This window comes from Pezoporus flaviventris, unplaced genomic scaffold (genome assembly GCF_033815535.1).
Source record: "Pezoporus flaviventris isolate CSIRO_AGI_PZ_B2104156 unplaced genomic scaffold, CSIRO_AGI_Pfla_v1 ptg000752l, whole genome shotgun sequence".
Classification (NCBI taxonomy): Eukaryota; Metazoa; Chordata; class Aves; order Psittaciformes; family Psittacidae; genus Pezoporus; species Pezoporus flaviventris.
The window spans coordinates 22,395-48,086 of NW_026893297.1; the positions used below are offsets into that span (position 1 = coordinate 22,395).

Genomic DNA, 25,692 nt, shown 5'->3' on the forward strand with positions numbered 1-25,692 from the left:
ATGTCGGCTCCGGCCGAGGGGAGCGGGAGCGGGCCCGGGGCTGGGCCCGGGGCCGGGCCGGGCTCCGCGGAGCTCCTGGAGCGCTGCGGGGGCTGCGGGGAGCGGCTGCGGGCGGAGCGGGAGCCGCGGCTCCTCCCGTGCCTGCACTCCCTGTGCGGGGGCTGCCTCCGAGCACCGGCGGGAGGGAGCGGTGAGGGGAGGCCGGGGGGGGGGAATGGGGATGGGAATGGGGCTGTGGGGATGGGGATGTGGGGATGGGAATGGGGTTGGGAATGGGGTTATGGGGATGGGAATGGGGATGTGGGGATGGGAATGGGGTTGGGAATGGGGTTATGGGGATGGGGCCATAGGGATGGGAATGGGGTTGGGAATGGGGTTATGGGGATGGGAATGGGGATGTGGGGATGGGAATGGGGTTATGGGGATGGGGATGGGAATGGGGATGTGGGGATGGGAATGGGGTTATGGGGATGGGAATGGGGATGTGGGGATGGGAATGGGGCAATGGGTCTGTGGGGATGGGGACGTGGGGATGGGAATGGGGTTATGGGGATGGGAATGGGGTTATGGGGATGGGAATGGGGATGTGGGGATGGGAATGGGGTTATGGGGATGGGAATGGGGATGTGGGGATGGGAATGGGGATGTGGGGATGGGAATGGGGCAATGGGTCTGTGGGGATGGGGACGTGGGGATGGGAATGGGGTTGGGAATGGGGTTATGGGGATGGGAATGGGGATGTGGGGCTGGGAATGGGGCCATAGGGATGGGAATGGGGTTGGGAATGGGCCTGGGGATGGGGTTGTGGGGATGGGAATGGGGCTGGGAATGGGGTTGGGAATAGGGCCACAGAGATGGGAATGGGGCCATGGAGATGGGAATGGGGCTGTGGGGATGGGAATGGGGCCATAGGGATGGGAATGGGCATGTGGGGCTGAGAATGGGGTTGTGGGGATGGGGATGGGAATGGGGTTATGAGGATGGGAATGGGGTTATGGGGCTGGGAATGGGGCTGTGGGGATGGGGTTGTGGGGATGGGAATGGGGCCGGGAATGGGGCTGTGGGGATGGGAATGGGGTTGGGAATGGGGCTGGGAATGGGGCTGTGGGGATGGGAATGGGGTTGGGAATGGGGCTGGGAATGGGGATGTGGGGATGGGGTTGTGGAGATGGGAATGGGGCTGGGAATGGGGATGTGGGGATGGGGTTGTGGAGATGGGAATGGGGCTGGGAAGGGGGCTGGGAATAGGGCCGCAGAGATGGGAATGGGGCTGTGGGGATGGGGTTGTGGAGATGGGAATGGGGCCATGGAGATGGGAATGGGGCTGTGGGGATGGGGATGGGAATAAGGTTATGGGGATGGGAATGGGGCCGTAGGGATGGGAATGGGTATGTGGGGATGGGAATGGGGTTGGGAATGTGGCTGGGAATAGGGCCACAGAGATGGGAATGGGGTAATGGGGATGGGAATGGGGCTATAGGAATGGGAATGGGGCCAGGAATGGGGCTGTGGGGATGGGGTTGTGGGGATGGGAACGGGGTTATGGAGATGGGAATGGGGTTATGGGGCTGTGGGGATGGGAATTTGGTAGGGAATGGGGCCATAGGAATGGGAATGGGGCTGTAGGGATGGGAATGGGGTTATGGGGAGGGGAATGGGGCTGTGGGGATGGGATTGGGGTTGTGGGGATGGGAATGGGGCTATGGGAATGGGGTTATGGGGATGCGAATGGGGTTGTGGGGGTGGGAATGGGGTTATGGGTATGGGAATGGGGTTGTGGGGGTGGGAATGGGGTTGTGGGGATGGGAATGGGGTTGTGGGGATGGGAATGGGGTTGTGGGGATGGGAATGGGGTTGTGGGGCTGGGAATGGGGTTATGGGAATGGGGTTATTGATGTGGGGATGGGGTTATGGGGCTGGGAATGGGGTTATGGGAATGGGGTTATTGATGTGGGATTGGGGTTATGGGGCTGGGAGTGGGGTTGTGGGGCTGGGAATGGGGTTATGGGGATGGGAATGGGGATGGTAATGGGGCCATGGGGCTGGGAATGGGGTTATTGATGTGGGATTGGGGTTGTGGGGATGGCAATGGGGTTGTGGGGCTGGGAGTGGGGTTATGGGAATGGGGCTGGGAATGGGGCCGTGGGGCTGGGAATGGGGTTATTGATGTGGGGATGGGGCCGTGGGGCTGGGAATGGGGTTATGGGGCTGGGAATGGGGCCATGGGGCTGGGAATGGGGTTATTGATGTGGGGATGGGGCCGTGGGGCTGGGAATGGGGTTGTGGGGCTGGGAATGGTGCCGTGGGGCTGGGAATGGGGGCATTGATGTGGGGATGGGGCCGTGGGGCTGGGATTGGGGTTGTGGGGCTGGGAATGGGGTTGTGGGGTTGGGAATGGGGCCGTGGGGCTGGGAATGGGGTTATGGGGCTGGGAATGGGGCCATGGGGCTGGGAATGGGGTTATTGATGTGGGGATGGGGCCGTGGGGCTGGGAATGGGGTTGTGGGGCTGGGAATGGTGCCGTGGGGCTGGGAATGGGGGCATTGATGTGGGGATGGGGCCGTGGGGCTGGGATTGGGGTTGTGGGGCTGGGAATGGGGTTGTGGGGTTGGGAATGGGGCCGTGGGGCTGGGAATGGGGTTATGGGGCTGGGAATGGGGCCATGGGGCTGGGAATGGGGTTATTGATGTGGGGATGGGGCCGTGGGGCTGGGAATGGGGCCATGGGGCTGGGAATGGGGGCATTGATGTGGGTTTGGGGCCATCCCCCAGGCCTGGAGTGCCCCGTCTGCCACAGCCAGTGCCGGCCCCAGGACGTGGTGGAGAATTACTTCCTATGGGAGGGCAGCGCCGAGCCCCCCCCCGGCGGCCAGGGCACCAGCCAGGTAGCGTCAGTATTAGGGGCTAATTAGGGACTAATTAGCACTTAATTAGCGTGGCGTTATCGCCTCTTTAGTGCCTTACTATTGGGGCGTTATTAGAGAATTATTAGTGCGTTATTAGGGCGTTATTAGCGTGTTATTAGCGCGTTAATAGTGTGTCATTAGCGCGTTATTGGTGTGTTATTCGGGCGCTGTTAGTGTGTGTTTAGTGCGTTATTAGTGTCTCATTAGGGTTTAATTAGTGCTTTGTTAGTATGTTGCTATTAGTGTTTTATTAGGGCGCTATTAGTGTTTTATTAGCGCGTTATTAGAGTATTAGTAGCGTGTCAGTAGCGCATTATTAGTGCTTCAATAGTGCTTAATTAGTGCACCATTAGTGGTTGTTTAGTGTGTAATTAGCGCGTTATGAGTGTATAACTAGAGCGTTATTAGTGCGTTATTAGTGTCTAATTAGCGTATTAGTAATGGTTCATTAGTGCTTTGTTAGCGTGTAATTACTTTGTTGTTAGTGTTACTAGTTTTTAGTTATTAGTGTGTCATTAACACATCATTAGTGCCTCATTATTAGTGCATTATTAGGCCTTCATTAGTGTTTAATTTGCATAGTGCCTTATTAGTAGGTTATTAGTGTTTCATGTTTGCACGTTATTAGACCGTTACTAGTGTGTTATTAGCTTGTTATTAGCCCGTTATTACTGCATTATTAGCCATTTTAAGTGCATTATTACTGCATTATTAGTGCTTTATTAGACCGTTATTAGTGTGTTATTAGCATGTTATTAGCCCACTATTACTGCATTATTAGCCCATTAATAGTGTGTTGCTAGCTGGTTATCAGCGCGTTACTTGCCTGTTATTAGCCCATTATTATTGCCTTGTTAGCCTGTTATTAGCCCATTATTAGTGCATTATTAGCGCGTTATTAGCACGTTATTAGCGAGTTCTTAGTCCATTATTAATGCGTTTTTAGCTTGTTATTAGCATCTTATTAGCCTGTTATTAAACAGTTATTAGCACGTTATTAATGCATTATTAGCCCGTTATTAGCCTGTTATTAATGCCTTATTAGCCCGTTATTAAACCATTACTAGCATGTTATTAGTACGTTATTAATGCATTATTAGCCTGTTAGTAGTGCGTTGTTAAGCTGTTATTGGTATGTTATTAGCATGTCGATAGTGCGTTATTAACTAGTTACTAGTGCATCATTAGCCCGTTATTAGCCTGTTATTAGCGCCTTATTAGCCCGTTATTAAAGCGTTATTAATGTGTAATTAGCCCATTATTAGTGCGTTTTTAAGCTGTTATAAATTTGTTATTAGCCTGTTCTTAGCCCATTATTAGCGCGTTATCGGCATGATATTACCTCGTCATTAGTGCATTATTAGCCCGTTATTAGTGCGTTATTAAGCAGTTATTAGCTTGTTATTAGCCCGTTATCAGTGCGTTATTAAGCTGTTACTAGCGCATTATTAGCCTGTTATTGCCGTGTCCTTAGTGTGTTATTAACCAGTTATTACTGCATCATTAGCCCGTTATTAAGCCGTTATTAGCCCGTTATTAGCGCTAATAATTAATGTCCCCCCCCAGTGCTGCACGAGCTGCGAGGACAACGCGGCGGCCACCAGTTACTGCGTGGAGTGCTCGGAGCCGCTGTGCGGGACGTGCGTGGAGGCGCACCAGCGCGTCAAGTACACCAAGGACCACACCGTGCGCGCCATGGGTGCGCCCCACCGCCCCCCGCTGCCCCTTGTGGCCCTATGGTGGCCCTTGGCCTTCCCTTGGTGGCCCTATGGTGGCCCTTGGTGTCCATATGGTGGCCTTTGGGGTCCCCTTGGTGGCCCTATGGTGGCCCTTGGCCTTCCCTTGGTGGCCCTATGGTGGCCCTTGGCCTTCCCTTGGTGGCCCTATGGTGGCCCTTGGTGTCCTTATGGTGGCCCTTGGGGTCCCCTTGGTGGCCCTATGGTGGCCCTTGGCCTTCCCTTGGTGGCCCTATGGTGGCCCTTGGTGTCCATATGGTGGCCTTTGGGGTCCCCTTGGTGGCCCTATGGTGGCCTCTTAGTGGCCCTATGGTGGCCCTTGGTGGCCCTATGGTGGCCCTTGGCCTTCCCTTGGTGGCCCTATGGTGGCCTCTTAGTGTCCATATGGTGGCCCTTGGTGGCCCTATGGTGGCCCTTGGTGTCCATATGGTGGCCTTTGGGGTCCCCTTGGTGGCCCTATGGTGGCCCTTGGTGGCCCTATGGTGGCCTCTTGGTGGCCCTATGGTGGCCCTATGGTGGCCTCTTAGTGGCCCTTGGTGGCCCTATGGTGGCCTCTTGGTGGCCCTATGGTGGCCCTATGGTGGCCTCTTAGTGGCCCTTGGTGGTCCTATGGTGGCCTCTTAGTGTCCATATGGTGGCCTTTGGGCTCCCCTTGGTGGCCCTATGGTGGCCCTTGGTGTCCATATGGTGGCCTTTGGGGTCCCCTTGGTGGCCCTATGGTGGCCCTTGGTGTCCATATGGTGGCCCTTGGGGTCCCCTTGGTGGCCCTATGGTGGCCCTTGGTGGCCCTATGGTGGCCTCTTAGTGGCCCTATGGTGGCCCTTGGCCTTCCCTTGGTGGCCCTTGGCCTTCCCTTGGTGGCCCTATGGTGGCCTCTTAGTGTCCTTATGGTGGCCGTGACGTTGCCGTGATGGCACAATGACATTGCCGTGACACCATGACAATGACGTTGCCATAACCATAACGCCATGACGGTGATGTCGCCGTGACGGCACGATGACGGTGCCATGACGCCGTGACGATGACATCGCCGTGATGGCATGATGACGATGACGTCACCGTGACGCCACGATGATGCCGTGGCCATGATGGCACAATGACGTTGGCGTGATGGCACGATGACGTCGCCGTGACGCCACGATGATGACGTCACTGTGATGGCACAATGACGTCGCCTTGATGGCACGATGACGTTGCCGTGATGGCACAATGATGTTGCCGTGACGCCATGATGATGACGTCGCCGTGACGGCGCAATGACAATGACGTCACTGTGACACCATGATGATGACGTAGCCGTGACGGCACGATGACGGTGCCGTGACACCATGACGGTGACGTCACTGTGATGGCACAATGCCGATGACATCGCCGTGATGGCACGATGACGTCACCGTAACGCCACGATGATGGTGTCGCCGTGATGGCACGATGATGTTGCCGTGACACCATGACGATGATGTCACTGCGATGGCACGATGACGTCACCGTAATGCCACGATGATGGCGTCGCCGTGATGGCACGATGACGTTGCCATGATGGCACGATGACGTTGATCTGATGGCACGATGACGTTGCCCTGATGGCACGATGATGGCGTCGCCGTGATGGCACGATGACGTTGCCCTGATGGCACGATGACGTTGATCTGATGGCATGATGACGTTGCCATGATGGCACGATGACGTTGCCCTGATGGCACGATGACGTTGCCCTGATGGCACGATGACGTTGATCTGATGGCACGATGACGTTGCCCTGATGGCACGATGACGTTGATCTGATGGCACGATGACGTTGCCCTGATGGCACGATGACGTTGCCCTGATGGCACGATGACGTTGATCTGATGGCACGATGACGTTGCCCTGATGGCACGATGACGTTGATCTGATGGCACGATGACGTTGCCCTGATGGCACGATGACGTTGATCTGATGGCACGATGACGTTGCCCTGATGGCACGATGACGTTGATCTGATGGCACGATGACGTTGCCATGATGGCACGATGACGTTGCCATGATGGCACGATGACGTTGCCCTGATGGCACGATGACGTTGCCATGATGGCACGATGACGTTGATCTGATGGCACGATGACGTTGATCTGATGGCACGATGACGTTGCCATGATGGCACGATGACGTTGATCTGATGGCACGATGACGTTGCCCTGATGGCACGATGACGTTGCCATGATGGCACGATGACGTTGATCTGATGGCACGATGACGTTGCCCTGATGGCACGATGACGTTGATCTGATGGCACGATGACGTTGCCCTGATGGCACGATGACGTTGCCATGATGGCACGATGACGTTGATGTGATGGCACGATGACGTTGCCCTGATGGCACGATGACGTTGCCCTGATGGCACGATGACGTTGATCTGATGGCACGATGACGTTGCCCTGATGGCACGATGACGTTGATCTGATGGCACGATGACGTTGCCCTGATGGCACGATGACGTTGATCTGATGGCACGATGACGTTGATCTGATGGCACGATGACGTTGATCTGATGGCACGATGACGTTGCCCTGATGGCACGATGACGTTGCCATGATGGCACGATGACGTTGCCCTGATGGCACGATGACGTTGCCATGATGGCACGATGACGTTGATCTGATGGCACGATGACGTTGCCCTGATGGCACGATGACGTTGCCATGATGGCACGATGACGTTGCCCTGATGGCACGATGACGTTGATCTGATGGCACGATGACGTTGCCATGATGGCACGATGACGTTGCCATGATGGCACGATGACGTTGCCCTGATGGCACGATGACGTTGCCGATGACATCGCGGTGACGGCACGATGACGCCTCCGTGACGCCGCGATGCCCATGACGTCGCCGTGACGGCATGACAATGACGTCACGGTGACGTCACCCCCCTTCCCTTCGTAGGCGGCGGCCGCGCCGCGGCGCGCACCCTCTTCTGCCCCGTGCACCGGCAGGAGCCGCTGGCGCTCTTCTGCGCCACGTGCGAGGCGCTCACGTGCCGGGACTGCCAGCTCGGAGCCCACCAGGACCACCGGTGAGGCCGGGAGGGAATGGACTGGGTGTGAACGGGGCAATTAATTGGGGGTTAATTGGAATTAATTGGGGGTTAACGGGGGAATTAATTGGGGGTTAATGGGAATTAATTGGGGGTTAACGGGGGAATTAATTGGGGGTTAACAGGGGAATGAATTGGGGGTTAACGGGGAATGAATTGGGTATTAACGGGGGAATTAATTGGGGGTTAACGGGGGAATTAATTGGGGGTTAACGGGGAATGAATTGGGTATTAACGGGGGAATTAATTGGGGGTTAACGGGGGAATTAATTGGGGGTTAACGGGGGAATTAATTGGGGGTTAATGGCAATTAATTGGGTGTTAACGGGGGAATTAATTGGGGGTTAACGGGGAATGAATTGGGGGTTAACGGGGGAATGAATTGGGGGTTAATGGGAATTAATTGGGTGTGAACGGGGCAATTAATTGGGGGTTAACGGGGGAATTAATTGGGGGTTAACGGGGGAATTAATTGGGTTTTAACGGGGGAATTAATTGGGGGTTAACGGGGGAATGAATTGGGTGTGAACGGGGGAATTAATTGGGGGTTAACAGGGGAATTAATTGGGTATTAACGGGAATTAATTGGGGGTTAACGGGGGAATTAATTGGGGGTTAACGGGGGAATTAATTGGGAGTTAACGGGGGAATTAATTGGGGGTTAATGGGAATTAATTGGGTGTTAATGGGAATTAATTGGGGGTTAACGGGGGAATTAATTGGGGGTTAACGGGGGAATGAATTGGGAGTGAACGGGGGAATGAATTGGGTGTTAACAGGGGAATTAATTGGGTATTAACGGGAATTAATTGGGTGTTAACGGGGGAATTAATTGGGGGTTAACGGGGGAATTAATTGGGTATTAACGGGCGAATTAATTGGGGGTTAACGGGGGAATTAATTGGGGGTTAACGGGGGAATTAATTGGGGGTTAACGGGGGAATGAATTGGGTGTTAATGGGAATTAATTGGGGGTTAACGGGGGAATTAATTGGGTGTTAATGGGAATTAATTGGGGGTTAACGGGGGAATTAATTGGGGGTTAACGGAATGAATTGGGTGTGAACGGGGGAATTAATTGGGGGTTAACAGGGGAATTAATTGGGTATTAACGGGAATTAATTGGGTGTTAACGGGGGAATTAATTGGGGGTTAACGGGGGAATTAATTGGGTGTTAACGGGGGAATTAATTGGGGGTTAACGGGGGAATTAATTGGGGGTTAACGGGGGAATTAATTGGGTGTTAACGGGGGAATTAATTGGGGGTTAACGGGGGAATTAATTGGGTGTTAACGGGGGAATTAATTGGGGGTTAGCGGGGGAATTAATTGGGTGTTAACGGGGAAATTAACTGGGTATTAACGAGAATTAATTGGGTATTAACGGGAATGAATTGGGTGTTAACGAGGAATTAATTGGGTATGGAGGAGATTAATTAATTGGGTGTGGAGTGAATGAATTAATTGGGTATGAAGGGGATTAATTGGGTATGAAGGGGATTAATTGAGTATGGAGGAGATGAATTAATTGGTTAATGGGGGGATGAATTAATTGGGTAGGGAGGGGATTAATTAATTGGGTACCCCCCCGTTCCTCAGCACCCATGGGTGCTCTGTGTCCCCTCCATTCCTCAGCACCCATGGGTGCTCTGTGTCCCCTCCATTCCTCAGCACCCATGGGTGCTCTGTGTCCCCTCCATTCCTCAGCACCCATGGGTGCTCTGTGTCCCCTCCATCCCTCAGCACCCATGGGTGCTCTGTGTCCCCTGTTCCTCAGCACCCATGGGTGCTCTGTGTCCCCTGTTCCTCAGCACCCATGGGTGCTCTGTGTCCCCTCCATTCCTCAGCACCCATGGGTGCTCTGTGTCCCCTCCATTCCTCAGCACCCATGGGTGCTCTGTGTCCCCCCCGTTCCTCAGCACCCATGGGTGCTCTGTGTCCCCCGTTCCTCAGCACCCATGGGTGCTCTGTGTCCCCTCCATCCCTCAGCACCCATGGGTGCTCTGTGTCCCCCCCGTTCCTCAGCACCCATGGGTGCTCTGTGTCCCCTCCATTCCTCAGCACCCATGGGTGCTCTGTGTCCCCTCCATTCCTCAGCACCCATGGGTGCTCTGTGTCCCCTCCATCCCTCAGCACCCATGGGTGCTCTGTGTCCCCCCCGTTCCTCAGCACCCATGGGTGCTCTGTGTCCCCTCCATCCCTCAGCACCCATGGGTGCTCTGTGTCCCCTGTTCCTCAGCACCCATGGGTGCTCTGTGTCCCCTCCATTCCTCAGCACCCATGGGTGCTCTGTGTCCCCCCCGTTCCTCAGCACCCATGGGTGCTCTGTGTCCCCTCCATTCCTCAGCACCCATGGGTGCTCTGTGTCCCCCCCGTTCCTCAGCACCCATGGGTGCTCTGTGTCCCCTCCATTCCTCAGCACCCATGGGTGCTCTGTGTCCCCTCCATCCCTCAGCACCCATGGGTGCTCTGTGTCCCCCCCGTTCCTCAGCACCCATGGGTGCTCTGTGTCCCCTGTTCCTCAGCACCCATGGGTGCTCTGTGTCCCCTCCATTCCTCAGCACCCATGGGTGCTCTGTGTCCCCTCCATTCCTCAGCACCCATGGGTGCTCTGTGTCCCCCCCGTTCCTCAGCACCCATGGGTGCTCTGTGTCCCCCGTTCCTCAGCACCCATGGGTGCTCTGTGTCCCCTCCATCCCTCAGCACCCATGGGTGCTCTGTGTCCCCCCCGTTCCTCAGCACCCATGGGTGCTCTGTGTCCCCTCCATTCCTCAGCACCCATGGGTGCTCTGTGTCCCCTCCATTCCTCAGCACCCATGGGTGCTCTGTGTCCCCTCCATCCCTCAGCACCCATGGGTGCTCTGTGTCCCCCCCGTTCCTCAGCACCCATGGGTGCTCTGTGTCCCCTCCATCCCTCAGCACCCATGGGTGCTCTGTGTCCCCTGTTCCTCAGCACCCATGGGTGCTCTGTGTCCCCTCCATTCCTCAGCACCCATGGGTGCTCTGTGTCCCCCCCGTTCCTCAGCACCCATGGGTGCTCTGTGTCCCCTCCATTCCTCAGCACCCATGGGTGCTCTGTGTCCCCCCCGTTCCTCAGCACCCATGGGTGCTCTGTGTCCCCTCCATTCCTCAGCACCCATGGGTGCTCTGTGTCCCCTCCATCCCTCAGCACCCATGGGTGCTCTGTGTCCCCTCCATCCCTCAGCACCCATGGGTGCTCTGTGTCCCCTGTTCCTCAGCACCCATGGGTGCTCTGTGTCCCCTCCATCCCTCAGCACCCATGGGTGCTCTGTGTCCCCTGTTCCTCAGCACCCATGGGTGCTCTGTGTCCCCTCCATTCCTCAGCACCCATGGGTGCTCTGTGTCCCCCCCGTTCCTCAGCACCCATGGGTGCTCTGTGTCCCCTCCATCCCTCAGCACCCATGGGTGCTCTGTGTCCCCTGTTCCTCAGCACCCATGGGTGCTCTGTGTCCCCTGTTCCTCAGCACCCATGGGTGCTCTGTGTCCCCTCCATTCCTCAGCACCCATGGGTGCTCTGTGTCCCCTGTTCCTCAGCACCCATGGGTGCTCTGTGTCCCCTCCATTCCTCAGCACCCATGGGTGCTCTGTGTCCCCTCCATTCCTCAGCACCCATGGGTGCTCTGTGTCCCCTCCATCCCTCAGCACCCATGGGTGCTCTGTGTCCCCTCCATTCCTCAGCACCCATGGGTGCTCTGTGTCCCCTGTTCCTCAGCACCCATGGGTGCTCTGTGTCCCCTGTTCCTCAGCACCCATGGGTGCTCTGTGTCCCCTGTTCCTCAGCACCCATGGGTGCTCTGTGTCCCCTCCATCCCTCAGCACCCATGGGTGCTCTGTGTCCCCTGTTCCTCAGCACCCATGGGTGCTCTGTGTCCCCCATTCCTCAGCACCCATGGGTGCTCTGTGTCCCCCCCATTCCTCAGCACCCATGGGTGCTCTGTGTCCCCTCCATTCCTCAGCACCCATGGGTGCTCTGTGTCCCCCCCATCCCTCAGCACCCATGGGTGCTCTGTGTCCCCCCCATCCCTCAGCACCCATGGGTGCTCTGTGTCCCCTCCATTCCTCAGCACCCATGGGTGCTCTGTGTCCCCCCCATCCCTCAGCACCCATGGGTGCTCTGTGTCCCCTCCATCCCTCAGTACCCATGGGTGCTCTGTGTCTCCCCCATCCCTCAGCACCCATGGGTGCTCTGTGTCCCCTCCATTCCTCAGCACCCATGGGTGCTCTGTGTCCCCTGTTCCTCAGCACCCATGGGTGCTCTGTGTCCCCTCCATCCCTCAGCACCCATGGGTGCTCTGTGTCCCCCCCGTTCCTCAGCACCCATGGGTGCTCTGTGTCCCCCCCGTTCCTCAGCACCCATGGGTGCTCTGTGTCCCCCCCGTTCCTCAGCACCCATGGGTGCTCTGTGTCCCCTCCATTCCTCAGCACCCATGGGTGCTCTGTGTCCCCTGTTCCTCAGCACCCATGGGTGCTCTGTGTCCCCCCCATTCCTCAGCACCCATGGGTGCTCTGTGTCCCCTCCATCCCTCAGCACCCATGGGTGCTCTGTGTCCCCCCCATTCCTCAGCACCCATGGGTGCTCTGTGTCCCCTCCATTCCTCAGCACCCATGGGTGCTCTGTGTCCCCTCCATCCCTCAGCACCCATGGGTGCTCTGTGTCCCCTCCATTCCTCAGCACCCATGGGTGTTCTGTGTCCCCTGTTCCTCAGCACCCATGGGTGCTCTGTGTCCCCCCCGTTCCTCAGCACCCATGGGTGCTCTGTGTCCCCTCCATCCCTCAGCACCCATGGGTGCTCTGTGTCCCCTCCATTCCTCAGCACCCATGGGTGCTCTGTGTCCCCTGTTCCTCAGCACCCATGGGTGCTCTGTGTCCCCTCCATCCCTCAGCACCCATGGGTGCTCTGTGTCCCCCCAGTTCCTCAGCACCCATGGGTGCTCTGTGTCCCCTCCATCCCTCAGCACCCATGGGTGCTCTGTGTCCCCTCCATCCCTCAGCACCCATGGGTGCTCTGTGTCCCCCCCCAGGTACCAGTTCCTGGAGGAGGCCGTGCGGGGGCAGCGGCAGCAGCTCCAGGCGCTGCTCAAGCGGCTCGGGGACAAGCAGGCGGCGCTGCAGCGAGCGGCCCGCGACGTGCGCGCATTGTGAGTGCCTGCCCCATAGCGGGGGTCAGACCCATAGCGGGGGTGAGACCCATAGAGGGGAGTGAGACCCATAGAGGGGTGTGAGACCCATAGAGGGGGGTGAGACCCATAGAGGGGAGTGAGACCCATAGAGGGGAGTCAGACCCATAGAGGGGAGTCAGACCCATAGCGGGGGTGAGACCCATAGAGGGGTGTGAGACCCATAGAGGGGGGTGAGACCCATAGAGGGGAGTGAGACCCATAGAGGGGAGTCAGACCCATAGCGGGGGTGAGACCCATAGAGGGGGTGAGACCCATAGAGGGGGGTGAGACCCATAGAGGGGGGTGAGACCCATAGCGGGGGGGAGACCCATAGAGGGGGGTGAGACCCATAGCGGGGGGGAGACCCATAGAGGGGGGTGAGACCCATAGAGGGGGTGAGACCCATAGAGGGGTGTGAGACCCATAGAGGGGGTGAGACCCATAGAGGGGGGTGAGACCCATAGCGGGGGGGAGACCCATAGAGGGGGGTGAGACCCATAGAGGGGGTGAGACCCATAGAGGGGTGTGAGACCCATAGAGGGGGTGAGACCCATAGAGGGGAGTGAGACCCATAGAGGGGGTGAGACCCATAGAGGGGAGTGAGACCCATAGCGGGGGGTGAGACCCATAGCGGGGGGTGAGACCCATAGAGGGGGGTGAGACCCATAGAGGGGGGTGAGACCCATAGAGGGGGTGAGACCCATAGAGGGGAGTGAGACCCATAGAGGGGGTGAGACCCATAGCGGGGGTGAGACCCATAGAGGGGAGTGAGACCGCCCCATAGTGGGGGGATGCAGCCCCATAGGGTGAGATCTGAGCCCATAGTGGGGGGATCCAGCCCCATAGAGTGAGATCTGAGCCCATAGTGGGGGGATCCAGCCCCATAGGGTGCATCCTCCGCCCCATAGTGGGGGGATCCAGCCCCATAGCGGGGGGGACGCAGCCCCATAGGGTGCATCCTCCGCCCCATAGCGGGGGGATCCAGCCCCATAGCGGGTGGGATCCAGCCCCATAGGGTGAGATCTGAGCCCATAGTGGGGGGATCCAGCCCCATAGGGTGCATCCTCCGCCCCATAGCGGGGGGATCCAGCCCCATAGCGGGTGGGACGCAGCCCCATAGGGTACATCCTCCGCCCCATAGCGGGGGATCCAGCCCCATAGGGTGAGATCTGAGCCCATAGCGGGGGGATCCAGCCCCATAGCGGGTGGGACGCAGCCCCATAGGGTGCATCCTCCGCCCCATAGCGGGGGGATCCAGCCCCATAGCGGGTGGGACGCAGCCCCATAGGGTGCATCCTCCGCCCCATAGCGGGGGATCCAGCCCCATAGGGTGAGATCTGAGCCCATAGTGGGGGGATCCAGCCCCATAGGGTGCATCCTCCGCCCCATAGCGGGGGGATCCAGCGCCATAGCGGGGGGGACGCAGCCCCATAGGGTGCATCCTCCGCCCCATAGCGGGGGGGACGCAGCCCCATAGGGTGCATCCTCTGCCCCATAGCGGGGGGATCCAGCCCCATAGCGGGTGGGACGCAGCCCCATAGGGTGCATCCTCCGCCCCATAGCGGGGGGATCCAGCCCCATAGCGGGTGGGACGCAGCCCCATAGGGTGCATCCTCCGCCCCATAGCGGGGGGATCCAGCCCCATAGGGTGCATCCTCCGCCCCATAGCGGGGGGATCCAGCCCCATAGCGGGTGGGACGCAGCCCCATAGGGTGCATCCTCCGCCCCATAGCGGGGGGATCCAGCCCCATAGCAGGGGGGACGCAGCCCCATAGAGTGAGATCTGAGCCCATAGTGGGGGGATCCAGCCCCATAGGGTGCATCCTCCGCCCCATAGCGGGGGGATCCAGCCCCATAGCGGGGGGGACGCAGCCCCATAGAGTGAGATCTGAGCCCATAGTGGGGGGATCCAGCCCCATAGCGGGGGGGACGCAGCCCCATAGGGTGCATCCTCCGCCCCATAGCGGGTGGGACGCAGCCCCATAGGGTGCATCCTCCGCCCCATAGCGGGGGGATCCAGCCCCATAGCGGGTGGGACGCAGCCCCATAGGGTGCATCCTCCGCCCCATAGCGGGCCTATGTGTTCCCTCCTGCTCCGTGCCCCACACGTGCAGCATGCGGCGCGTGGCGGAGGTGCAGAAGCGGGTGCAGGTGGAGGTGAAGGTGGCGATCCTGCAGATCATGAAGGAGCTCAACAAGCGGGGCCGGGTGCTGGTCAGCGATGCTCAGGTCAGCCCCATAACCACCCCCCCCCACCTTTTACCCTGCCCCATAACCACCGCCCCATAACCTGCCCCATTGCAGCGCGTCACCGAGGGCCAGCAGGAGAGGTTGGAGCAGCAGCACTGGGCCATGACCCAGCTGCAGCAGCGGCACGAACACGTCCTGCGCTTCACGTCCTGGGCGCTGCAGAGGGACAACAGCGCTGCATTGCTGCTCTGCAAGAGGATGGTGAGGGGCTCGCTGCCCCACATCTCCCCATAGAGACCCACATCCCCCCATAGAGACCCACATCCCGTCATAGGGACCCACATCCCCCCATAGAGACCCCTAACCCAGCCCCATCCCATCCCAATCCCATCCCAGCGCTGCATTGCTGCTCTGCAAGAGGATGGTGAGGGGCTCGGTGCCCCACATAACCCCATAGAGACCCACATCCCCCCATAGGGACCCCTAACCCAGCCCCATCCCATCCCAATCCCATCCCAACCCATCCCAGTGCTGCATTGCTGCTCTGCAAGAGGATGGTGAGGGGCTCGCTGCCCCACATCTCCCCATAGAGACCCACATCCCATCATAGAGACCCCTAACCCAGCCCCATCCCAACCCATCCCAGCGCTGCATTGCTGCTCTGCAAGAGGATGGTGAGGGGCTCGCTGCCCCACATCTCCCCATAGAGACCCACATCCCATCATAGAGACCCCTAACCCAGCCCCATCCCAACCCATCCCAGCGCTGCATTGCTGCTCTGCAAGAGGATGGTGAGGGGCTCGCTGCCCCACATCTCCCCATAGAGACCCACATCCCCCCATAGAGACCCCTGACCCAGCCCCATCCCATCCCAATCCCATCCCAACCCATCCCTGCGCTGCATTGCTGCTCTGCAAGAGGATGGTGAGGGGCTCGCTGCCCCACATAACCCCATAGAGACCCACATCCCCCCATAGGGACCCACATCCCCCCATAGGGACCCCTAACCCAGCCCCATCCCAATCCCAACCCATCCCAGCGCTGCATTGCTGCTCTGCAAGAGGATGGTGAGGGGCTCGGTGCCCCACATCTCCCCATAGAGACCCACATCCCCCCATAGAGACCCACATCCCATCATAGAGACCCCTAACCCAGCCCCATCCCATCCCAATCCCATCCCAACCCATCCCAGCGCTGCATTGCTGCTCTGCAAGAGGATGCTGAGGGGCTCGCTGCCCCACATCTCCCCATAGAGACCCACATCCCCCCATAGGGACCCACATCCCCCCATAGAGACCCACATCCCATCATAGAGACCCACATCCCCCCATAGAGACCCACATCCCCCCATAGGGACCCCTATCCCAGCCCCATCCCAATCCCATCCCAACCCATCCCAGCGCTGCATTGCTGCTCTGCAAGAGGATGGTGAGGGGCTCGGTGCCCCACATAACCCCATAGGGACCCACATCCCCCCATAGAGACCCCTAACCCAGCCCCATCCCAATCCCATCCCAACCCATCCCAGCGCTGCATTGCTGCTCTGCAAGAGGATGGTGAGGGGCTCGCTGCCCCACATCTCCCCATAGAGACCCACATCCCCCCATAGAGACCCACATCCCCCCATAGAGACCCCTAACCCAGCCCCATCCCAATCCCATCCCAACCCATCCCAGCGCTGCATTGCTGCTCTGCAAGAGGATGGTGAGGGGCTCGGTGCCCCACATAACCCCATAGAGACCCACATCCCCCCATAGAGACCCACATCCCCCCATAGGGACCCACATCCCCCCATAGAGACCCACATCCCCCCATAGAGACCCACATCCCCCCGTAGGGACCCACATCCCCCCATAGAGACCCACATCCCCCCATAGGGACCCACATCCCCCCATAGAGACCCACATCCCCCCGTAGGGACCCACATCCCATCATAGAGACCCCCAACCCCCCGCAACCACATCCCAAGCCCCCCCAACCCCCCCCAACCCCATCCCAGCCCCCTGAAACCCCCTCAACCCCCCACACCTCCAAACCCCCCCCAAACCCCCCAACCCCCTCCCAAGCCCCCCAAACCCCCCAAACCCCCCATCCCAACCCCCCACACCTCCGATCCCCCCCCAAACCCCCCCACCCCCATCCCAACCACCCCCCATCCCCCCCCACCTTCACCCCCCTCCCAAACCGCCCAAACCCCCCCGAACCCCCCCATCCCAACCCCCCCAAACCCCCCCATCCCCTCCCATCCCCCCCCAACCCCACCCCCAACCCCCCCAACCCCCCCAGATCCCCCTCATCCCCACCCCACCCCCCCCAAACCCCCCCAACCCCACCCCCCATCCCCCCCATCCTCAACCCCCCACCCCCCCAACCCCCCCAAACCCCCCCCATCCCCCCATCCCCCCCAAACCCCCCATCCCAACCCCCCGCAAACCCCCCCACCCCCATCCCAACCCCCCCAAACCCCCCCAACCCCACCCCCCCAAACCCCCCATCCCAACCCCCCCCACCCCCCATCCCCCCCATCCCCCCCCAAACCCCCCATCCTAACCCCCCTCAAACCCCCCCACCCCCATCCCAACCCCCCCAAAACCCCCCCCAACCCCACCCCCCATCCCCCCCCTCCTCAACCCCCCACCCCCCAAAACCCCCCCATCCCAACCCCCCCCACCCCCCATCCCCCCCATCCTCAACCCCCCACCCCCCCAACCCCCCCCAATCCCCCCCCAACCCCCTGCAACCCCCTATCCCCATCCCAAGCCCCCCAAACCCCCTCCCAACCCCCACCCAAACCCCCCAACCCCCCCACACCCCCATCCCCCCTCCCATCCTCAACCCCCCACCCCCCCCATCCCACCCCCCCCCCAATCCCAACCCATATCCCCCCCTCTGCCCCCCAGATCTGCCTGCAGCTTCAGGCCGCCCTCAAGGCCATGGTGGAGCCGGTGGAGCCCCAGGGGGAGATGAAATTCCAATGGGATCCCAGCGCCTGGACCCACAGCGCCGAGAGCTTCGGTGAGCCCATGCCTGGGGGTGGGGCTATGGGGCAGCACCCATTGGGTGCCCCCCACCCACCTTTAACACCCCCCTCCCCATCGCAGGCAGCATCGTGTCAGAGCGCAGCCTCCCCCCCCCACTTCCAGCCCTCAGCCCCCACGGCTCTGGGGGGTCGCAGGTACCAATATGGGGCTGGGGGGTGTGGGGCAGCACCCATGGGTGCCCCCCAACTGCCTTTAAACACCCCCCCCCCCACCACCACCACCCCCTTATCTACAGGGTGCCCCCCAAGCCGTGGTGGTGAGCAAAGGGCGACCCAGCCCCATGGCGCAAGGAGGGAGCTCGGCCCCTCGCAGTGGGGCTGAGGAAGGGCTGGGCCCCCCCCCCCCACTTCAGGGACCACTTGGGGGGCAGGGTTTGGGCTGCCCCAACCTTTCCCCCCCACATCTTTATCCTGAGATGGGCGAGAGCGGTGGGGACACGGAGATGGGTGAGTTTGGGGGGGGGGATATGGGGCAGGGGGGGGGGATATGGGGCAGGGGGGGGTTATGGGGCGGGGGGGGGGGGATATGGGGCACGGGGGGGGTTATGGGGGGAGGAAGGCTCCTGATGGGGGTTTCTTCAGCAGCCAATGGCCCCCCCGAAGCTGCTGGCACCGGAAGGAAGAGGTGGGTGATGGGGGGGGACACGGGACCTTGGGCTTGTCCCTATAGCCCCATAGGGGACCCTATAGCCCCATAAGTGAGCCTGTCCCTATAGCCCCATAGGGGACCCTATAGCCCCATAGGTGAGCCTGTCCCTATAGCCCCATAGGGGACCCTGTCCCTATAGGTGACCCTGTCCCTATAGCCCTATAGGCGACGCTGTCCCTATAGCCCCATAGCTGACCCTGTCCCTATAGCCCCATAGGTGACCCTGTCCCTATAGCCCCGTAGGTGACCCTGTTCCTATAGCCCCATAGGTGAGCCTGTCCCTATAGCCCTATAGAATACCCTGTTCCTATAGCCCCATAGGGGACCCTATAGCCCCATAGGTGAGCCTGTCCCTATAGCCCTATAGGTGACCCTGTTCCTATAGCCCTATAGAATACCCTGTTCCTATAGCCCCATAGGGGACCCTATAACCCCATAGGTGACCCTGTTTCTATAGCCCTATAGAATACCTTGTCCCTATAGATGACCCTGTCCCTATAGCCCCATAGATGACCTCGTCCCTATAGCCCCATAGGTGACCCTATACTCCCATAGGTGACCCCATAGCCCCATAGGTGACCCTGTCCCTATAGGTGACCCTATCCCCATCTCCCCATAGGTGTCCCTATCTCCCCATAGATCACACTATCCCTGTCTCCCCATAGCTGTCCCCATCTCCCCATAGGTGTCCCCATCTCCCCATAGGCGTCCCCATCTCCCCATAGCTGTCCCTCTCCCCATAGGTGTCCCCATCTCCCCATAGCTGTCCCTCTCCCCATAGCTGTCCCCATCTCCCCATAGCTCTCCCCATCTCCCCATAGCTGTCCCCATCTCCCCATAGATCCCCATCTCCCCATAGATCCCCATCTCCCCATAGCTGTCCCCATCTCCCCATAGATCCCCATCTCCCCATAGCTCTCCCCATCTCCCCATAGATCCCCATCTCCCCATAGATCCCCATCTCCCCATAGACCCCCCTGACCCCCATCCCCCCTCCCTCCCCCCAGGAGCTGCCCCCCCGGCTCCCCCCATCTCCGGAAGGTGCCGCGGGTTCGCCTGGAGCGCCTGGAGCTGGGGCTGGAGCCGGGGGCGGCGCCGCTCTTCCGGGTGCTGCCGGGGGCCTCGGCGCGGGACTTCAGCCTCATCGTCATCGAGGGGGCGGAGCCGCGGCCCCCGCCCCCCCCACTCAAGGTTAGGGGGCACCGCCCCACATCTGTCACGTGGCTGAGCCGCATCCGTCACGTGGCTGAGCCGCATCCGTCACGTGGCTGAGCCGCATCTGTCACGTGGCTGAGCCACATCCGTCACGTGGCTGAGCCACATCTGTCACGTGGCTGAGCCGCATCCGTCACGTGGCTGAGCCGCATCTGTCACGTGGCTGAGCCACATCTGTCACGTGGCTGAGCCGCATCTGTCACGTGGCTGAGCCGCATCCGTCACGTGGCTGAGCCGCATCTGTCACGTGGCTGAGCCGCATCCGTCACGTGGCTGACCCATATCCACCCCATCACTGACCCACATCTGTCACATCACTGACCCACATCCATCCCATCACTGACCCACATCTGTCACGTGGCTGAGCCACATCTGTCACGTGGCTGAGCCGCATCTGTCACATGGCTGAGCCGCATCCGTCACGTGGCTGAGCCGCATCTGTCACATGGCTGAGCCGCATCTGTCACGTGGCTGAGCCATATCCATCCCATCACTGCCCCACATCTGTCACGTGGCTGAGCCGCATCCGTCACGTGGCTGAGCCGCATCCGTCACGTGGCTGAGCCACATCTGTCACGTGGCTGAGCCACATCCGTCACGTGGCTGACCCACATCCGTCACGTGGCTGAGCCATATCCATCCCATCACTGACCCACATCTGTCACGTGGCTGACCCATATCCATCCCATCACTGACCCACATCCGTCACGTGGCTGAGCCACATCCGTCATGTGGCTGAGCCATATCCATCCCATCCCTGACCCACAGCCGTCACATGGCTGAGCCATATCCATCCCATCACTGACCCACATCTGTCACGTGGCTGAGCCACATCCGTCACGTGGCTGAGCCATATCCATCCCATCACTGACCCACATCTGTCACGTGGCTGACCCATATCCATCCCATCACTGACCCACATCCGTCATGTGGCTGAGCCACATCCATCCCATCCCTGACCCACAGCCGTCACATGGCTGAGCCATATCCATCCCATCACTGACCCACATCTGTCACGTGGCTGAGCCACATCCGTCACGTGGCTGAGCCATATCCATCCCATCACTGACCCACATCTGTCACGTGGCTGACCCATATCCATCCCATCACTGACCCACATCCGTCATGTGGCTGAGCCACATCCATCCCATCCCCTGACCCACAGCCGTCACATGGCTGAGCCATATCCATCCCATCACTGACCCACATCTGTCACGTGGCTGAGCCACATCCGTCACGTGGCTGAGCCATATCCATCCCATCACTGACCCACATCTGTCACGTGGCTGACCCATATCCATCCCATCACTGACCCACATCTGTCACGTGGCTGAGCCACATCTGTCACGTGGCTGACCCATATCCATCCCATCACTGCCCCACATCTGTCACGTGGCTGCCCCACATTTGTCACGTGGCTGAGCCACATCTGTCACGTGGCTGACCCACATCCATCACGTGGCTGAGCCACATCCATCCCATCCCTGACCCACAGCCGTCACGTGGCTGAGCCACATCTATCACGTGGCTGAGCCACATCCGTCACGTGGCTGACCCACATCGATCCCATCGCTGACCCACATCCATCCCATCGCTGACCCACATCCGTCCCATCGCTGACCCACATCGATCCCATCGCTGACCCACATCCATCCCATCGCTGACCCACATCCGTCCCATCGCTGACCCACATCCATCCCATCACTGACCCACATCCGTCCCATCACTGACCCACATCCATCCCATCGCTGCCCCCACATGGATCCCATTGCTGACCCACATCCATCCCATCGCTGCCCCACATCTGTCATGTCACTGACCCACATCTGTCATGTCACTGACCCACATCTATCCCATCGCTGCCCCACATCCATCGCGTGGCTGCCCCACATCCATCGCGTGGCTGCCCCACATCCATCCCGTCCCTGCCCCACATCCATCCCATCCCTGCCCCCCCCCTCACCCCTTTCCCTCCCCCCTTGCAGGAGGAGCAACCGGAGGACACGAAGCCCCTTGGCGGCGCCGGCCATGGGGCAGCCGTGGGGCCGCCCCCCACGTCCTCCATGCTGGGCTCCGTGTCCTGCTGCCGCGTGTGCCGGCGCGCCGGGGCCGTGGTCATGTGCGACCGCTGCCAGCGCTGCTTCCACCTCGCCTGCCACCTGCCCGCCCTGCACGAGGTGCCCAGGTACCCGCCCCATAGCGCCCCATGGCGCCCCATAGCGCCCCATAGCGCCCCATAGGGCATCCCGTAGCGGCCCATACAGCCCCATAGTGCCCCATAGCGCCCCATGGCGGCCCATAGTGCCCCATAGCGCGGCCCATAGCGCCCCATAGGGCATCCCGTAGCGCCCCATGGCGGCCCATAGAGCATCCCGTAGTGCCCCATAGCGCCCCATAGGACATCCCGTAGCGCCCCATAGGGCATCCCGTAGCGCCCCATAGGGCATCCCGTAGCGCCCCATAGCGCCCCATGGCGCCCCATAGCGCGGCCCATAGCACCCCATGGCGGCCCATGGCGCCTCATGGCGGCCCATAGCACCCCATAGGGCATCCCGTAGCACCCCATGGTGGCCCATAGCACCCCATAGGGCGGCCCGTAGCGCCCCATAGGGCGGCCCATGGCGCCCCATAGGGTGTCCCACAGGGCGTCCTAGAGGGGCCCATAGGGTCCAAGAGCGTCCCATAGGGGCCAAGGGTGTCCCATAGGATCCAGGGGCATCCCATAGGGGCCCATCGGGGCCCATAGGGTCCCATGGCACCCCATAGGGTGTCCCATAGGGTCCCATGGCGTCCCATAGGAGCCAAGGGCGTCCCATGGGGTACAATGGCATCCCATAGGATCCAAGGGCATCCCATAGAATCCAATGGCATCCCATAGAATCCAGGGGCATCCCATAGGATCCAGGGGCATCCCATAGAATCCAGGGGCATCCCATAGGAACCAGGGGCATCCCATAGGATCCAGGGGCATCCCATAGAATCCAGGGGCATCCCATAGGATCCAAGGGCATCCCATAGAATCCAGGGGCATCCCATAGGATCCAGGGGCATCCCATAGAATCCAGGGGCATCCCATAGGATCCAGGGGCATCCCATAGAATCCAGGGGCATCCCATAGGATCCAAGGGCATCCCATAGAATCCAGGGGCATCCCATAGAATCCAGGGGCATCCCATAGGATCCAGGGGCATCCCATAGAATCCAGGGGCATCCATAGGATCCAAGGGCATCCCATAGGATCCAGGGGCATCACTTCCCTGCTGACCCCTTACCCCCCCTTGCTCCCATAGCCCCGAATGGAAGTGTTTGCTCTGCCAGGACCTGCCCCCCCCAGCCAGGGACCTCACCGAGGGGGCCCCCCAGAAGCTGTGCCCCTCGGACCAGCAGGTACACAGGGATGGGAATGAGGGATCCCATGGAATTCCAATGGGATCCATGCATCCCTTTAACCCCCCTTTCCCCTATAGAAGTGTGAGCTGGTCCTGCTGCAGCTCCTATGCCACGAGCCCTGCCGGCCCCTCCATCGCCTTTCCAGCTCCACGGTGAGTGCCATGGCTCCGGCTTCCTTAGGGAATCCATGGTGAGGGGATATAACGGATCCCTTCCCACTTCGGGAATCCTCCTTCCCATAGGATACCCCCCACCCCATCGACCTGACCCTCATACGGGCCCGGCTGCAGGAGAAGCTCACCCCCCATTACCGCAGCGCCGAGGAGTTCGCCCGCGACACTTGGAGGCTCCTGAGGCAGTTCAGCTCCCAGAGCGAGGTGGGATATTGGGATATAGGGAAGGAGACATCTTGTCCCGAAAAAAAACCCCTTTATTTTCCCTTCTTTCCTCCTTTTATTCCAGGATAAGGAACACGTTCAATCCATCCTGGCCTTGCAAAGCTTCATCGAATCCCGGCTCAGCGCTGCCTTCGGCGACGGCAAGTTCCCGGCTGCTCGATTCCTTATGGAACCCTTGGTCCCTAGGGATGAGGCTCCGGGCACCCCAATTCCCCCCCCATCCTGGTGTTGGGGGGCCCTGAGGCCTTCCCATGGCGTGTGTGCGTGTGTGTGTGTGTCCCTTGGAGGAATAAACCCATGGTTGAGCACCCCCCCCCCCCCCAAATCCCATCCTTCCCAAGGCTGGAATGGGAGCTACTGGGATGAGGAATGGAGTCGGGATGGGCCCAGTCCGGACCCCCTCCCTGCCCCACATTTTCCATCCTCGATCCAGGCTGGAGCCGAGATTGGAGGTGGGAATTCCGGGAATAGCCGATGTTTTCCGGTGGGGCACGAAGGGAGGGGGATCGGAAAGAGACGGAGAGTTCCGGAAAGAGCCGAAGATGCTCGGGAAGGGGGGGACCGCCCCTTAGTCCGGAAAGAGCCGAAGCGGCTCCGGAAAGAGCCGAAGATGCTCGGGAGGGGGGGGGACCACCCCTTAGTCCGGAAAGAGCCGAAGCTGCTCGGGTGGGGGGGACCGCCCCTTAGTCCGGAAAGAGCCGAAGATGCTCGGGAGGGGTGGGACCGCCCCTTAGTCCGGAAAGAGCCGAAGCGGCTCCGGAAAGAGCCGAAGATGCTCGGGAGGGGGGACGGGGGGGGGGAACCTCCCCTTAGTCCGGAAAGAGCCGAAGCTGCTCGGGGCAGCGCTCGGAGCTTTACGGAGGGACCCGAGGTTTTGGGGGGGCGCTTCGGGTCCACCCCCTTTGTCCGGAAAGAGCCGAAGCGGGTCCGGAAAGAGCCGAAGCTGCTCGGGGCGGCGTTCGGAGAGACCCGAAGTTTTGGGGGGGCGCTTCGGGTCCAACCCCTTTGTCCGGAAAGAGCCGAAGTGGGTCCGGAAAGAGCCGAAGCTGCTCGGGGCTCCCCATAGAGACACGGTGCGAGGCGCATTGAACCCGCCCCCGTTCCGGAAACAGCCGAAGTGGGTCCGGAAAGACCCGAAGCGTGCCGTTGTTTGGGGGGGGGGGGGTTGGGGGGTAAGCCCCCGGAAGGACTCGTGTTCCCTTTCCGGAAGAACCCGAAGCGCTTCTCAGCGTCCACCCCTCCCGAGCACTGTCCGGAAAGACCCGAAGGGGTCCGGAAAGACCCGAAGAGCTCCGGAAGTAGCCGAAGGGGTCCGGAAAGACCCGAAGAGCTCTGGAAGTAGCCGAAGGGCTCCGGAAGTAGCCGAAGGGGTCCAGAAAGACCCGAACAGCTCCGGAAGTAGCCGAAGGGCTCCGGAAGTAGCCGAAAGGGTTCCGGAAAGACCCGAAGGGGACCGGAAAGACCCGAAGGGGACCGGAAAGACCCGAAGGGCTCCGGAAGTAGCCGAAGGGTTCCGGAAAGAACCGAAGAGGTCCGGAAGTAGCCGAAGGGCTCCAGAAGTCGCCGAAAGGCTCCGGAAAGACCCGAACAGCTCCGAAAGTAGCCGAAGGGCTCCCGAAGTAGCCGAAGAGCTCCGGAAGTAGCCGAAGGGTTCCGGAAAGACCCGAAGGGGACCGGAAAGACCCGAAGAGCTCTGGAAGTAGCCGAAGGGGTCCGGAAAGACCCGAACAGCTCCGGAAGTAGCTGAAGGGCTCCGGAAGTAGCCGAAGAGCTCCGGAAGTAGCCGAAAGGCTCCGGAAAGACCCGAACAGCTCCGGGAAAGAGCCGAAGAGCTCCGGAAGTAGCCGAACAGCTCCGGAAGTAGCCGAAGGGCTCCGGAAGTAGCCGAAGAGCTCCGGAAGTAGCCGA

The 25,692-nt window shown here is 60.1% G+C and overlaps 1 protein-coding gene across 1 annotated transcript; it reads left to right on the forward strand.

The window, feature by feature from the left end:
* On the forward strand, window positions 1-25,427 carry TRIM28 (tripartite motif containing 28). The gene is made up of 19 exons (XM_061444271.1): window positions 1-190; window positions 2,772-2,884; window positions 4,472-4,604; window positions 7,571-7,700; window positions 12,765-12,881; window positions 15,017-15,131; window positions 15,207-15,353; window positions 17,993-18,107; window positions 18,194-18,267; window positions 18,369-18,579; window positions 18,715-18,757; window positions 19,789-19,972; window positions 21,982-22,181; window positions 23,287-23,383; window positions 23,464-23,538; window positions 23,629-23,763; window positions 23,849-24,040; window positions 24,699-24,901; window positions 24,995-25,427. The coding sequence occupies exons 1-19, from the start codon at window positions 1-3 to the stop codon at window positions 25,425-25,427; spliced, it is 2,907 nt and encodes a 968-aa protein (XP_061300255.1).
* Window positions 25,428-25,692: the final 265 nt, after the last annotated feature.

Bases quoted from the DNA above. Each gene is read 5' to 3' on its own strand.
- TRIM28 (XM_061444271.1), top strand. From the start codon at position 1: ATGTCGGCTCCGGCCGAGGGGAGCGGGAGCGGGCCCGGGGCTGGGCCC. The intron at 191-2,771 runs GTGAGGGGAGGC...GCCATCCCCCAG, and splicing joins AGCACCGGCGGGAGGGAGCG to GCCTGGAGTGCCCCGTCTGC. The intron at 24,041-24,698 runs GTGTGTGCGTGT...TTGTCCGGAAAG, and splicing joins CCCTGAGGCCTTCCCATGGC to AGCCGAAGCGGGTCCGGAAA.